Genomic DNA, 16,978 nt, shown 5'->3' with positions numbered 1-16,978 from the left:
GGAAGATCCATGCTTGAAGGAACAAAGGTTAGGTTTGAATGCAGCTGTGTCTCCTTACATTTTTAGTATTGGTGTTAGATTATCATCTAAAACACTTATTGTCAATATATTAGTAATGAGGAGAATATACCCTCAGAATATTTTACACTGTAATAAACACAATTACAAAAGAAGCTCCAAAAGCAGACTTTGGGACTTTTATTTTAAATATGTTCTCATAAAGTATGAGTTCCCTTAAAGTAAGACTGTCTTGAAGCATTAGAGAACACCCTTGACATTCAAGCATTGTGTTAAACACATTTGTGGTATTTTTATGCACATGTTCGGGGTCATTAATGAACTGGGAGTATAATCTGCCCTCCTCTCAATCTGTCTCCTTCATTTTGCCATCTGAATGCCATATTGAAACATGCTTCTATGTAAATAAAGGTCTCCATTTGCCGTCTTGCTGTTTTCTCTGTGTCTACAATAGAAGTGGATGGTTGGCACTTTATTATGTTAAAGATGGCAAACATTAATAGGTTTTCAGTCGGTCAGTGGAATAACTTTGGAAACGATCTCTCTTTTAAGGACACAGAATATGATACCAAAACAACATCATTAGACAGAAATATATCATTAGAGATTAATATTTAATAATAAAATAAATATGAAAAGAAGTATTAAGGCAAAGTCTGACAGCATCAATATAATGTTTTTATTATATTGTATGGCCTTGTAACCATACATTGCATAGAATGATATACGGTATCAGGGTTACATAATGGGGAAATCAATGGTTGAAATGTAGCCTTTGCTGTTCGTAAAGTACCACATGCATTTTCTTTGACACAACTGTAGTACATGCAATACAGAGTGATATCCAGCAATATTGATTTGAACTAATACAGTGCCTATAGGAAGTATTCACCCCCCTTGGACATTTTCACAGTTTGCTGTGTTACAACCTGAAATCTTGATGCATTTAAATGTTTTCTTTTTCCTTTCAGTCACTTTCTATGTGTGAAAAAATGTGGGGGTAAAAAAACAAATCAATTAAAAATAAAAACCTGAAAAGTCTTCATTGATAAGTATTCACCCCCTTTGCTATGACACTCCTAAATAAGCTCAGGTACTACCAGTTGCCTTCAGAATTCACACAATAGGTTAAATGGAGTGCATCCATAAGTGGTTCACGTGATTTCAGTTTAAATACACCTGTCTCTGTGAGGTCCCACTGTTGGGTAGTGCATTCAAAGCAAAGATACTACCATGAGGACCAAGGACATTTCAAAACAAGTCTGGGATAAAGGCACAGATCAGGGAGGGGTATAAAAAGATTTCAAAGGCATTGAATATCCCTTGGAGCACAGTCAAGTCGATCATTAACCCTTTGCAGTCCATTTATTCTGCGGCTGTCAGGCTGGTCCGGTCCAATAAATTTTTGTGAACAAAATAAAATTTCAGACCATGTGCTGTTCAAATTGAAATAAAGTGACTTTGTTTGCTCAAAACAAGTAACAAAGCAGTGCAAGTCCAAATGGTACCCTATACAAAGACAACAGTACCAAATTTTTGAACAAAAAACATGTTTTTTGCTTTGTGTATGTGTGTGTGTGTGTGTGTATATATATATATATATATATATATATATATATATATATATATATATATATATATATATATATACGAACATTGAAAAAAGTAACAAAATGTCACAAAATTTGAGTTTTTGCTTGATTATATTACCTTTAGAATAATCAGACAGGTGCAAAACTTTTTACAAATCAATTACACACTACTACAAACAAAAAAAAAAATATCTATAAACTATTTTCATCAATGTTATAACTATTTACACGAGGCAAGGTTTGCAAACAAAAAGGCAATTATCTGTATGTGTCCATGGTATGGTATCTTTCAAAACAGTCACCTGGGTGTAACCCTGGCTGCCTTGAGCATGTTTTGCAGAAGCATACAGTCTTTCTCTTGCCCCCTTTTGTCTTTCTGTCACTGCACCCTGCGCAGTCTTTGGTGCTCTTCGATTCGTTTTTGGAAATGAAATGTGGCTTTCCATTCCGTTTCAGTTCTTGATGAAAATGGCATGTCAGGTCTCAACATGGAGTCTGTTGTTGTTCTACCAAAGTAAGGAACAATAGCAGAGACATTAGCAGAGAACCAGTTTCACAGTCAGCAAAAACAAACATGCATCCCCCACTTGGTAGGCTTCTGAGGATTGTAGCACTTGAAGATAATCCTTCCTTTGAAGCCAACGGAGCTCTCATCAATGCAAATGTCTCTACCTGGGATAAATAGCTCACAGCATTTTGTGTCTATGTAGCTGACCACATTCCTGACCTTTTGTCCTCTGCTAACAAAAGCAGCCTGGTTGGGGAAGGGGGGGGGGGGGGGGGGGGGCGCAAAGGTGTAGCATCCTAAAGATCTTCGAGAAAGATGATCTCTTGAATACATCTTTGAAAAACTGCATTCTGTTAGCCCATTCCTCTGAGAAATATTCTTTTATGTCCGTTTTTACATTCAGTCCCATATTCAGCAGAACATAAAAAAATGCCTTCATTTCAGGTAACGTAACAGGTTTCCAGGAGTTCCAAATAGAATTATGGCTCAGCGGTCCCGTTAGTTTTACACTCTCATATCTATTGGTTTCATTTACAATTTCAGTAAACAAAGTGTTTGTGAAAAAAAAAAGGTGAAAAAACTCCAGTGCAATTCTCAAAGTAGTACTCCCTTGATATCCCCTATTTACCACAGTAAATTGGAGTTTTGCGAAAGCATCTGCACTTACTGATGAGCGTCTCCATTCGCAATGCTTTTCATTGGCAGGGACTGGGAAACTTGTCTGGGTAGAGGGCAAAATGGATGGCGCTAAATACAGGCAAATCCTTAAGGAAAACCTGTAAAATATCTGAGGCTGGGTCAGAGATTCACCTTTCAGCAGAACAGTGACACTGGAGTGGCTTAAAAACAAGAAAGTGAATGTCCTAGAGTGGCCCTGTCAAAGCCCGGACTTGAATCTGATTGAGAATCTGTGGCAAGACTTGAAGATTGCTGCCTACCAACGATCCCCATGCAGCAACTTGACAGAGTTTGAACAATTTTGCGAAGAAGAATGGGTGAATATTGCACGATCCAGATGTGCAAATCTGGTGGACTTACCCCCAAAGACTCACAGCTGTAATTGCTGCTAAAGGTGGTTCTACCAAGTATTGACCTGGGGGGGGGGTAAATACTTATCTAACCAAGACATTTCAGTTTTTTTATTTTTCATTAACTGTTGATTCACAATAAAAAATATCTTGCCTCTTCAAAGTGTTGAGTAGGTTGTGTGAATCAAAGGAAACAAATCCCATGTAAATGCATCAAGATTTCAAACTGAAAACACCCAAGGGGGGGGATACTTACTATAGGCACTGTATTTAGCTATAACACCATAGTTTGAGGATAATTTTTGACAGACAGCAACAAGCCAAAAGAAAGTTGATACGGCACAAAGTGTATATGTTCACTTACATGCAACATTACAGTTAAAATAAAAAAAATACAGTGGTGATTTTATTTAGGTTGAAAAATAGATAAATAAATAATGCAAGGTTCATGTTTTGCCTGGGAAGCTGCAGGTGTCCCTTGCACACTGTTACTCACAGCTTGTCTGTTGAGAATGGCAAGAAAGCCATTGCTCTAAGAAAAATCTGTTCTCAATTGTCACATTGAATGACTGATGGCTTTGTGTGACTTCTTGGCGTCTTTACCTGCCACAGCAAGTATGCTTGAGGCTAGATTTGGGGAATGATGTACATTGCAGTAATTTAGATACTTGCTTAATTTAGCACAGGATCAACATTAAAAAAAAAAAAAAAAAAAAAGCTTGGGTAACCGAAAAGGAACATGTTTTGTTGCAGAATACTTTTAAGTATTTTGTTAGCGAATGCTGGTTTTCTTCCAACATGTCTGTATCTTTCAAGGACAAACTCATAATGTATTTCTTGTCCGGATAATAAAATGACCTTTCATGTGTTTTAATAAACTTTAATTGTAACCTAGGTTAGGCTTGATGGAATCAGGGTTATAGCATGCCTTTCATTTATTGAATTACAGGAGCAACCATCGTTCTAAAATGTTTCAATTACATTTAATGTTATGGGGGCTTTGGCACAGAGCAATAACCTCTTGCCTTTTCCGGCAGTTGAAACCTTTTCCTGACACCATGCTGTATAAATAATTAAAAAAGCAACAGCAGTGAAGCAATTTATATTTGATTCTTACTGTTTAAAATCATGCATCTGTTTTTTATTTGTTATTTAAAAAAACCCAGAGTGCATTAGTCTGTTAGCAAAATGTAAGTTCTTGTCCAATTAGATTTATGATTCCATATATTGCTTTTTATCATCTAGTTAATAAAATTGAATACGTCCTTTTTGTCAAAAGGCTATTTTACTGTATCATACTTAGTAAAGGTGCTCAGAAGATCTGTTGCAAAGGAGTCATGAACAGGTAAGCATAGCAATATTCAATTGACAAGATGCATAGTTACCATATGAGGAAAGGGAGGATTTTACTGGGTGAATTTATGCCAGATATGTATCGATGTCTTGACTGTTTATTTACGTATTCTGTCCAACCAAAAACAAGGTAAGGTACTTTGTCACTGTGCAGGCTGTAATAAGAACAGGTTTATTCTTTGCTAAGAGTTGGGTTAGCACTTAACATTCCCCAGGTAGCCTAAAAGCAAGAGTTAGTGTTTCTGCCGCAATCCCTCCTTCGTTTCCAATTTTCAGTGGGGTGTACAATTTACCTTCTCTTGTCTGTTTGATATGCAAGTTTCATAACACACTGCTTAAAAGATGCCTCGGGGATAAATAATATTTTTTTTATTAACAGAATTAAAGTGTTTGAATTAAGATAAACAATTTACTGCTGATGCTTAGTATTACTAGTACTACTGCTACTGTAATATCAGCATGTGTTGTTTTTACTTGTCAGCTGTCAGGAACCTTCAGTTTTTTCAAGTGACTTACTGTACACCCATTATGAGAGACTCAGCCCCAAGCTTGCACAGGCCCATTACCCTTCCTCACTGCTGCTGTTGTGCTTTGTCATGCAGCTGTCCAGTCTGTCTTTTGAACTGTTGATTTTTAACCGAAAAACGTTAGTTTGATTTATCAAAAGCTGAGATGTATCATGTTCCAGGTGCTGTAGAAGCTGTTCTGTTGTAGCATAGTGCTTTTATTTATTTATTTATTTTTGGTTTTTTGTTTGCATACTCGTTGCCTAAAACCTATTTCAATTTCATGAATCTGGGGGGTGACCACTGGACAAGAACACATGACACCTGTCAATGTACTTTTTCAATGAAAGAACTTCAATTTTTTAATTTCTATCTTCCAAACATGGACTAGATAACACACATTTTGTTTAATTTCCAAGAAGTGGTCACTACTTTGCCATTTTTTTGGTAATCTAGATATTACTGCTATCTCATATAGTGACCAGAATTTGTCATATAAATGTTGTATTACTCATATGCTAGTCAGTATAAATTATATACTGCATACTCAAACATATTTTAGTATCCTGCGAAATACTTAAGTGTATGCCTCACAGTGAATTTTTTTTTTAAATCAGTGATCGAACTATAACCTTCTGGGATATGCATGTTTCTTTTTTAATGATCCTGTTTTAATCCTTCTGGGATATGCATGTTTCTTTTTTAATGATCCTGTTTTAATCCTTCTGGGATATGCATGTTTCTTTTTTAATGATCCTGTTTTAATCCTTCTGGGATATGCATGTTTCTTTTTTAATGATCCTGTTTTAATCCTCCTCTAGATCCTGGAGAATTCATGTTTGTTAATTGTAGGCAGTGTTTTTCCTTCCTTTTCCTCAAGGTCCTAAATGTGTTTGTTGACTTTAAAACATATGCTATACACAGCAGCTGAGTTTCTTGGTTTTCTCCGTGGGTTCAAAATGATAATTAATTCTTGATCAAACTCTGTAACCTGTTATTAACGTACAATACTTGCGTCGACAGATTGCAAGGTTACCCAATATACATCATGAGCCAGTTATAAAACTGAAAGCTGTAATTAACAAATCTACTAGAAAAACAACTTGTTGGTTAAAATGAAATGTTAATTAATATAAGTGACCTGAAGTACCCACACATTGGCTGGCATCTCAAGTGTCACAGCCCATGAGTATCACACTGCTTGTTTACTGATATCCTCAAACATGCCATTAGCATTACTGACGACCTGGGGTACAGACCAAGATAGCTTCTTTTTAATGATGTTTTAATCAGCTAGTAGTTGTGAAAGACTATTTAATCCAGATCCACGCTGAGCAACAAAACAGTGTGCTTGTACCAGTTATGTCTGATTTAGAACACAGCAAGCTATTTTAAATGAAGTTCAGAGGACACTTCATCTTCTGATACTGAGCAGTATCACAGTATGAAGCCAAATGGATTTCTTATAACATCAGATCTATATTATATAGACTGATGCCACTTTCACACACAAATACCGCTACTGAGCCATCTCAGAGACCTTAAAAAATATATATTTAAAATTCCCATTCACACAGCGCAAAGGTGCACAATCTATGCCAGCATAATACCGTCACAACCCTTTCACACAGCCAGAGGGATCATGTGAGTACAACGTTTAAGCCTGTCAATCAACAGATCGTTTTCATGTCAACGGATACAAAACAAAACGGACAAATAAATAACGTGGGTAAGCTACATTAAAAAATAATTATGATATATATGTATATTACACTTTCCAATCTTTTAATGAATGGCGCTGGAGAACTGTAGTGTACTGTAAACTTCCCTGTGCTTGCTTTGCCCTCTATTAGTAATATATATGGAAAATGTTAATACAAATATTTAAGTGGGGACACATTATTAATATTATTTTCATTCAGCCGTCTCATACCAAGTGCAGTGTATTAAAAGTTGTAGGTTTGTCAAGCATCAAAAAAAAAAAAAAAAAGACCATTGCATATACTGTCAACAGCTAAAAAAAATGTGCAGATGCATTGTTTTTTATATACAGTATATATTTTTAACAGCCTGGTGTGTCCGTTGCTTGCTTTGAGTTTCCTTTGTATTGTCAAGAAGTCCCCCGATCACATTAGCTGGATTTGCGCAGTAGTTAAAGTGATTTTATAGAAGGCACCCTTGTTCTATTTATCTATTCACTATAAAAAAATAAAATAAAAATGTATTGCAAAATCTTGCTGATATACTGGGAGCATGATGAGTCTCTCTTAGATACAGTAATTACATTTTTAAAATGCATTTTGTAAAGATATTTAAGATACAGAAAATGTTTCCTTCATTAACTGTATCTTTTTTTCTTATTTTATATTTAGTCGTCTTATATTGAAATTGTAAATTGACACTCACATGGCACAAGGGAAATGTACTCCCCTCATAGCCCAGATGTACTTAATTTGCTTGGAGCCTACCTTGTTCCTTTATATACTCCCACAGTGGGATGGTTTATTGCTTAATTAAATATCAGACGACATGAACTCGATCATCTGTAACCCTTGGCAAGATTACTTCTGACTATAAAAGCGTGCAAATCTTATATTCTAACTACACTTGCCATGTATAAGACAGCTAAATGTATGTTTGTACGAATTACTAATTTAGTAATTGTTTGAAAAATGAGTTGTTTGAAGAGGTGCATTTTAAATGTACAATTTCTTTCCAGCTGCTAGATGAAAGAATAATTCAATGCATTTTAACTCATGTAGTCGCCAGTTATGTATTGTAGCAAATAAGGTGGGTTTCATATATATATATATATATATATATATATGATATATATATATATATATATATATATATATATATATATATATATATATATATTAGTAAGAATATATTATATTTTTGAATAAATCATGGATTAACCTAAAGTATAACAAGTGATTGTTCACTCAGTACGGTAGTTTTTTTCAAACACATGCTACATTAATAAAGAAATGTATATACACATCAAAACGTCAGGCAGCTGGCTCTTTGAGACTTATATATAATATATATATATATATATATATATATATATATATATCTATATATATATATATATTATATATATCAACAAATGATAGCAGTGTGTGAAATTTGAAAATGGATGTTCCTATTAACTATGCTGTGTGTTTCCACCCATTTTTTTCAGAATTTATTTGATTTGGAGGAAAACAATTCACTTTTTAAAATCAGAACCTTGAAGTTTTGTCTTAATGGGGTCCATTCATGGTAGTAATTTAAATTGCCAGCCTTTTTAAATCTATAATGTAGTGTAGTGCACTTCTGTGGTATACAGTGCTGGTTTAAAAGTGTGTTTTCTTTGTATCAGGTGTTAGTGTTTTTGTACTTGAGTGTTTTGACAAAACACTTGATTTCCTGGCATGTTAAAGGAGTCCTGAATTTGCACATACATTTGTTTCCTTGGTTACAAATTATTTTGTCTCATTCATGTTATCGGGCAATGCCTTTCTTAAATAGATAGTCTCGACTTGCTTTTTAACACTGAACTTCCATGCGGTCTCTTCTTCACCTGCGACTATAGATGGAACCAAAGAAGGAGGTGCTACCTGAACTTTGCAGACAGCTGTTACTGTTTGCTCAGTCTGGATTCTCCATTCCGGGACCTGGTGGTGCATTCCATATGCATCAACTTTCTCAATCCCTTCACCTAAAAGTGATTTGCGGATAGTTCTGTATTTCTAATTTATTCATTCCCTGGACTTTTCATTGTTTGGACTTTGCATTGCACAAAATCATTTTAATTAACCTCCTGAGTTATTTACTGATGCAAACTTAGCACTGATGTAAATGCAGTGGCAGTCTTAGTATTTGAAACGTTCCTACTGCTTTCTGTGTTGTTATTGGCAGGGTTAATAATGAGCATTGGTTGCTGTTCTTCCTGTTCACAATGTTGTGTGTGTTTGTAGTTATCAGTATTTTTTCTTCTTCTGTGTTTTCTAGTATAATATATTTCAGCACTGTTAAAGTTCCAGTGTTGTGTTTAGCAGTTAATTTCTACTGCTCTGTCTAATCACCATCCTCCTACTGTTGAAAAGTTCTAAGCACTGTATACAATACTATATTGGAAGTGATTTTCTTTCCAGGTTTAAAATTGATGCTAGTCCAATAAACATACAGTAAATGCAGATTCCATCACCATTGTTTGCCCATATTGCCTCCTACGGATTTTCAGTTGGGAAAATGTTCTTCTCAGTTTCTGTTTTTGCTGCAAGCCTATACCTGTAGTTTTTCTTGCATGCTGTTTTCTATGTGAAGTGTGTTCTTAGGAACTTAGCCACCTAACCTCTTTTTTTTTTTTTTTTTTTTTTACAGAAGCCAAAGAAATTGTTTTAAAGGCACAGATCCTTGCTGGTGGAAGAGGGAAGGGTGTCTTCACCAGTGGACTCAAAGGAGGAGTACATTTAACTAAAGAGTAAGTGTTTTTATTCATTTCATCAAAATCTTTGAGAGGAAAAAAGCAGAACAAGAGACACATTGATATGGTGGTCTTTGATGTGGATCATGGTTCAATATGCTAGATGTCTTTACAGTTTAGGACTAATAGCAAGATAAGATCTTTTGCATCATTGTCAACAAACTAATTTCTCTTAAAGTAAGTAGCGGGGTTACAAAAAATATAGTGTTATGTCCTAACATGTTAAAATAACATATCTGCCATTTTTATTTTAATTGTTAACATTTTGACAACTTTATACACTTATATCTTTTATAACTTTAAAGTCTGTTTCAAAATCTCGGTTCTAGCACACTGGGGTTTGAGAGCTGTCCTCTAAATCACTGCAGGAAGAGCGATTCGGTGGGGGGGAACATAACAAGTGCTCTGGCTTTTCTGTCCCGTACCACATCATGGATCGCTATTGTTGTGTTACCTGTTTGAAAATGTGGACAATAATCCTTATACTGTCAGTGCATTTGAGCGGACATTTTGAAAAGAGCTTTGAAACAGGCTTTAAAGTTTTCAAGACGTTAATAATGAAAAGAAAACTTACAGGTACGTTATTTAAAAAGTTGTAGCAACACGTGGGAACATGGAACGCTAGATTTAAACAGTTATAGCAATACATGGGGACGTGGAACGCTAGATTTAAACAGTTATAGCAATACGTGGGGACGTGGAACGCTAGATTTAAACAGTTATAGCAATACATGGGGACGTGGAACGCTAGATTTAAACAGTTATAGCAATACATGGAGACGTGGAACGCTAGATTTAAACAGTTATAGCAACACGTGGGGATGTGGAACTCTAGATTTTAACAGTTATAGCAATACATGGGGACGTGGAACGCTAGATTTTTCGGATCTCCACTACTCCCTCTTTAGCCTAAACACTGTAGACCTGAATATCAATGCTAGCAACATTCTATTGATTTTTTTTTCAGAACCACACTGTAAAATCTTACTCACAAAATTGCTCTGATAATAATGTTAGCCTTGTTTGTAAACACCTTTCAACTTGTTTTTTTTCTGATTCCACACTTCACTTTGGCAAATTAAGCTACATTTATTCTCAAAGGTTGCAGTTATTGCAGAAATCCATAATGGAATCACTTTGGCCTATTTAAGAGCTATTTTCTGAATATAAAAATGTTTTTCTGAGTTATCTGTATATAATCATGCAGCCTACAGCACTTTGAACAAATAGAAAAAATGGCAAACTCATTGTAAAACCAAGAATGAATTTCCCAAATAGTAGCATTAAACGTCATTTAAACACCAGGAATCAAACCAAAGCCACCAAATTATAAAGCATAAATGTTGTATTTTTAGTGATTAAGAAAAACAATGTTGAAAGCTTCCCTGAACATATAATTGAAAATCATTGCTTCCAATTTAAGGCTGTATTTGGAGCAATTCCATCTCATACCAAAGTGTTCCAGGTTGAAATTCTCATATTTTTCTAAAACGTTGTCAATTCCAAGGCGTTTTCTTTTGATGGATCAACTGAAAACTTCAGCTCAATCTGACAAATAGAAAAAAAAAAGGATAAAGGTTTAGTGAAACTGTGGAGTGTGACTGGCTGCTTTACTGTAATGAAACGCTGTGCTACAGTTTATTTATTTATTTATTTATTTTGGTAGATATGACCTAGTTCCATCCATACTAACAGGTTGTTCAGTGCACTAGACCCTCTTAACAATCTGTATTTTTGCATCTGCCAGCAAAGATTTCAAATTCGGTATTTCCTGGAGCTTAATTTAGTGGCAGACGGCACTTTTCCTCATTTGATGAAAAGAAATGTAAAGTACACCCTATTAAGTCACTCTATTAAATCGTCACATTAAGGCAGGATTTGCCATCTTGAATTCAGATACATGTTGGAATGCAAAGTGGGCTCACAGAGAAAAGAAAAACAACGTTGAAAAAAAACAAAATAACATTTAGACTTCTGTGGAGCAACAGGATACAGGAACAAAAACAATGAGTTAGTTTCGCGCTATCACCAGCATCCGCAATATATCCTGTACCCTTAATTGGTTTCATACTGCGTGACCCTTATTAGAAATAAGAAAAACAAAACCAAGCGTTCTGTGGACACGATGGAAGGGCAGGAGCCTCAAAAAGGCAGATTCTCTTTAAGAAAAATGCTGTAAAAAAAATAAATAAATGATATCCAAGTAAAACAGAATCAAGAATAAATATGTATATTTGTGTTTCTGTCTTTGCAGCCCTGCTGCTGTTGGCCAGCTGGCAAAACAGATGCTTGGGTTTAACCTCACCACCAAGCAGACCCCGAAGGAAGGTGTTAAAGTGAACACGGTAAAGAGGGGGTTGTGTGCAGCAACGTTAGCCACCGTCATTAAATGTGGATCACCATTTAATAATGCTTTTGATTTTCTTAAGGATCTTGATTTATAAAAGAGTATGTAGCTTGAGTAACATGCAGTGTAGTGAGAACTAGTGCCACCTAGTGAACAGCTTATGTTTGTAATGCAATGCAAAAGATGGAAATGGTTCTAAGTAGTATAAGGACACCTTTGATGATCAAGCCTATATTACATATTTAATGTAAAAAGAAAAAAAAAACATGTCTATTAAAAAAAAACAAAAACAAACAAAAAAAACACAATCATTATAAGCATTAGTTAAGGAGGATGTGTGGTCCACACACCCTAGTGTCTGTAAGTCGCCTTGGATAAAGGCATCTGCTAAATAAATACTACTAACTAATAATAATAATAATAATAATAATAATAATAATTATAATAATAATAATAATAATAATAGTAAAAGCTAACCGGCGAGTCAAAGATATGAGTATAAATATGAAACAGTGATTAGAAGTTACTTGATGTTTAAAGAGCATTGTATTGCCATTAAGGATTTCATCTTACACTTGTTTGCACGCTGGTGTATCACAAGCATCCCATCATTTTGCTTCTTCATCTCCTATTAAACTCAACAAAAATTTATAGTGGTCCAGATTGTAGGAATGCCATTGATGAAACGTTGAAAGTGTGCTGCTGGTTTCTAAATATCTCCTGGCCATAAAATCCATGTGTTTTAAATGAAAGAAGTCCCCTGGTACTTAGCACTCAGTAGTTTTCTTATTAGTGTAAAATGGCCTGGAGCTTTCTGTTAAGATTTTGCCTCACTGTACACATTTGTTCATGTCAGTCATTGAAATATTATTTCACAGAACAATTTTCTAGAGTGAAATTGGCTAATGGTCTTTGTAAAAAAAATATATACTGCATACTTCCTATATACGATGTGCTGATTTTTCCTCTGCAAAAACTAGCTTGACACAGCTGTTTAGTTAAAATGTGCAAGAACCATGATTCCCACTGCCATCACTGCCGTAAGCCTTTAGAATCCTCTGCAAAATTATAATTGCCTTTATTGCTGTGATCTGTGTTATTTATTTATTTGTTTTTTTAAACTGTTCGAGGCTAGTTTATGTTCTCAGTTTTCGTCAGCATTTCATTGTAGCCCATAGAAATTAATTTAAAAATCAGTTTGGTAAAATGACTCATATTCATCAATCATTTAACATCATGGAAAACTTTTGTCCTGATAACATGTTGCTCTGTATTCTGAATCTTAAATGATTCAAGTAACGCCGCACCAAGGGCCATTATAATAGGATAGAAATGCAAGAATTTCTGACATTATTAACAGGGAGAAAAAAAAAATCACATGGTTGCTTTATTTTCAGCTACAGTATTTCCAGTTTTACCCATTATTAATTTATGCAGTGTTAATTGCCTTCCAGACATTGCGCATTTTGATCCAAGAAGGTTTGATGCACGAACAAAGGAAATATCTGATTAGCTCACATAACCAGTGGAAATGAATCAGTTTTTATACTTGATTATTCTCTGTGGGGAATCTAAATGTGATTCAAAAGCATAACTTTATGCAGTTGTACCCAGTCATTTAATAAATTAAAATACAGGATGCAGTTTTTTGTGAGCTGAGAATGCCATAGCAGGGTTTTGTTTAAATGGCATTTTGCATCGTGTATATTACAGTGGTTTTAGCAGAGCAGTTCTTAATTGAAGTTGTCTGCTGTTCAACATGCAGGTGATGGTGGCAGAAGCCTTGGATATTTCACGGGAAACATACTTTGCCATACTGATGGACAGAGCCTGTAATGGGCCTGTTATGGTTGGAAGCCCCCAAGGAGGAGTTGACATTGAAGAAGTGGCAGCTTCTAGCCCAGAGAAGATTTTTAAGGTATGATCATTGTCCATGGAGGGGGACAGCTACCTTTTTAAAGAATGTACGTCTTAAAAACATGTATCCCTATTCTTTGAAAAACGCTGAAAAACTAGGATATCATCAGATTACAGTTTTATGTGTACTTTTGATACTCTCCAGAGGCCCCAGCTGGAAGAGAGGGTTTCCTACATCTGCAAGACTCCCTGTAATTGCCTATTACACTGTGTAACAATTTTTTTTTTTTTTTTTTTTTTGTTCCTGGGTAGTAAGTGTTGTTTCCTAATTGCTTATGCCTCAAAAGTATAGAAAATGGCTATTATTCCCCACAAACTTTGCTTTGGGACCAGGACAGTGATATTTCAAAATATCACTATTTCCAATGGGAAAACGGGCAAACGGACAAAAGATTTAGAAGTGAGTAGTTTTTCGAGATTTACGATTATACTGTAAATTTACAGTATAATCGTAAATCTCGAAAAACTACTCACTTCTAAATCTTTTGTAGTCATTTTTGTATTACTTTAGTATAAATACATGTTAATTTGGATTCATATGTTGTTTTTTTTCTGACTTTATGTGAACGAAAAGACACAAAAGCACCCGTTTTCTCATTGGAAATAGTGATATTTTGAAATTTACCTGTCCTGGTCACAAAAGCAAAGTTTGTGGGGAATAATAGCCATTTTCTGTACTTTTGAGGCATAAGCAATTAGGAAATAACACTTACTACCCAGGAACAAAAATTGTGTTACATAGTGTTATCTGCTCTATTGTAAGACCTAAACATACAGTAAGAATATATAGTTTGGCTGTCATTCCAAATTTGAAAACTATACAGAAAAAAAAATAGCAATTCACAAATCCCTTTGCTTGAACGCATAGGCGCAACCACAGCTAAAATGTTAGGGGGTGGACATGGATTTTTGTGTCTTGTGTGTTGGCCATTTTTTATACGACTGTGGGGTCTCCCAGTGTACCCTGGGAGTAAAAATATCAAAGTAACAATCGGACTAAAGGTACATCTTCACGGTAAAGTCAGAATTTCTAAATACACTGCTGTATGCTAGCTATTAATAATTTATCTTTACAAAAGCTTAGGCAATTATAAGTTACAGATTTTCCATCTTGCCACTTGCACAGCTGTAGTATTTAGATAGAGAGTAGCGACACGTTTTTAAATCTTTATAAAGTGGGTCCTTGATATGTGTTCTGAGTGATACCCATAATGAATTGTAATAATATCTCTGAAGTAACTACTATACTTGTAATTTCTTTTATCAAGCATATGACATGTTTGCCCATACACTTTATACCAGAAATTGATGTGAAAAACGGTGTCATGTTCTGTCACTGTGTCACTGTGTAAATAAGTGTTTGAATCATTTTCAGTAGATGGTTTGCTAATTCTCAAACTATCCTTAAGGCAGTGGTTTGAGATTGAAAACTGTAACTGCCAGCCTGACACCAGTTATGTACTGCTTTTTGAATTAATGTGAATAACCGTTTCATTTCAAACTGTCAAATTAAACTCAATATTAAATTGTCTTTGCTTTTGTGATTGAACAGGAAGTAATAGATATTTTCCAAGGGGTTACAGATGAGCAGGCACTTTGCATGGCAGCTAATCTGGGATTCAAAGGATCTTTAGAACGACAGGTAATAAGTACACTTCTTGCAGATACTGGATGTCAATGCAGGCTATATTTTACGATGTGAATTCAAAGTTGTTGTTTTTTTGAGTTTGGTGTCAGTCAATTGTGGGCCACTGCAGTGACTTCTTTTTGTGTGTCTGCTGCGTATTATCTTAAAATGATGTGCTGTAACCAATGTTTTTTATTAAGATTCGTTATACATTAATTTATGCCTGTGTATTTATGAAGGTCACACAATGGTTCTTTGCCAGCCATTACTGATCATCATTACTTCAAAGCTATTTAACAGTGTTATTAAACATTTTCTTAAAATTTCCTGTCTGTCTGGAGTTGAAAACATTAAGAACTTGGATGTTTTTTTTGTTTTTTTTTTTTTTTAAAGTTGGTTACCTTTTTGTCTGCTAATTATATTTTCCTTTGTAAAATGTAGGCGGCGGATCAAATTAAGAAGCTTTATGATCTGTTTTTGAAAGTTGATGCAACTCAGGTGGAAGTGAATCCCCTTGGAGAAACTCCTGAAGGACAAGGTAAAAAATGAAAGAAAGTAAATTAATGATTTTACTGTATTTTGTGTATTATGCATGTTTTTTTTTTTAAACTGTATTTTGTGCATTATGCATTTCTTTATTTAAAGTATTATGGGTTTTCTTGTTACTGCATCTTGTAAAGCACTCTGTGATGGTGGTCCACTATGAAAGGTGCTATGTAAAATAGAGATTGATTGATTGATCTCATTTGGAAAAACAAAGTCTTTGCTGCAAAATGTTGTAATTTAACAGACACTGTATATGGTGTCTGCTGCAGTACAATATATACATACATTTAAGGCAATATAGCCATGTATTACAGTGCATGCAGGGTAAAACTTAACCAGATACACCACAGAATAATCTAAAACACATAAATAAAAGACATAATATGCCTGTATGTCAGCAATGTAAGAAACTGTAATTATCTATACAAATTATCCCTGGCGAAAACTTGACATACACTAGGCAGAGCAGCCACAAAAAAACCCCCAGATATTTTTCACTGACAATGTACAGAACCTCAGTATTGGGAAATATGGATTTATTTTTATAACAAAAATAACAATAAAAACTGACCACTGTAACAAATGAGCTTCTATGCTTAGTAATACTGAAGCCTGTGTTGCCTACAGATCACTAGCAGACATTGTACAGTGTACTTTCTCGTCATTAAAAGCTAATGTCTTGTTTGAAATGGCCGGGACAGAACAATATATTGTAATGGCAGGTTTATAGACCACTGGACTTACAAAACTTTGTTATTCGGTAAAGGAAAAGTTGTCATTTGGACACCTTAACATCTATAAGAATGAAATTGCTTGAAAAATAACACTTTTATAGCCATCACAACTATCAGTTAAATCACAAACAGATAAAGTTTAGAAATTAGTGTAGTGCACAGAAGAGGGAGAGAAGTTCTCAACAGGAACTCCTCCAAGAATTCCTGTACAGTTAGGGGTGTCGGGGAGCCATTTATTCGCTACACCCTGTACTAACCCAGAAGAATGCTGAGATTATGAAACCTAGTCTATGTATTTCTTTGGAAATGTCCAGCTGTTTGGTCA

At 34.9% G+C, this 16,978-nt stretch overlaps 1 protein-coding gene across 1 annotated transcript in view; it reads left to right on the top strand.

Annotated features, from left to right (window-relative positions):
- The window catches only part of LOC121298436 (succinate--CoA ligase [GDP-forming] subunit beta, mitochondrial-like), a 76,957-nt gene that overhangs the window by 21,751 nt on the left and 38,228 nt on the right, over positions 1–16,978 (top strand). Inside the window, exons 3-7 of the mRNA XM_041225560.1 lie at positions 9,380–9,479; positions 11,737–11,827; positions 13,595–13,747; positions 15,299–15,388; positions 15,815–15,911. Coding sequence (XP_041081494.1) covers positions 9,380–9,479; positions 11,737–11,827; positions 13,595–13,747; positions 15,299–15,388; positions 15,815–15,911 — 531 coding nt within the window. The remainder of the gene's footprint in view (positions 1–9,379; positions 9,480–11,736; positions 11,828–13,594; positions 13,748–15,298; positions 15,389–15,814; positions 15,912–16,978) is intronic.

This window comes from Polyodon spathula, chromosome 23 (genome assembly GCF_017654505.1).
Source record: "Polyodon spathula isolate WHYD16114869_AA chromosome 23, ASM1765450v1, whole genome shotgun sequence".
NCBI classification, from domain to species: Eukaryota; Metazoa; Chordata; class Actinopteri; order Acipenseriformes; family Polyodontidae; genus Polyodon; species Polyodon spathula.
This window is presented reverse-complemented; position numbering and strand designations above follow the sequence as displayed.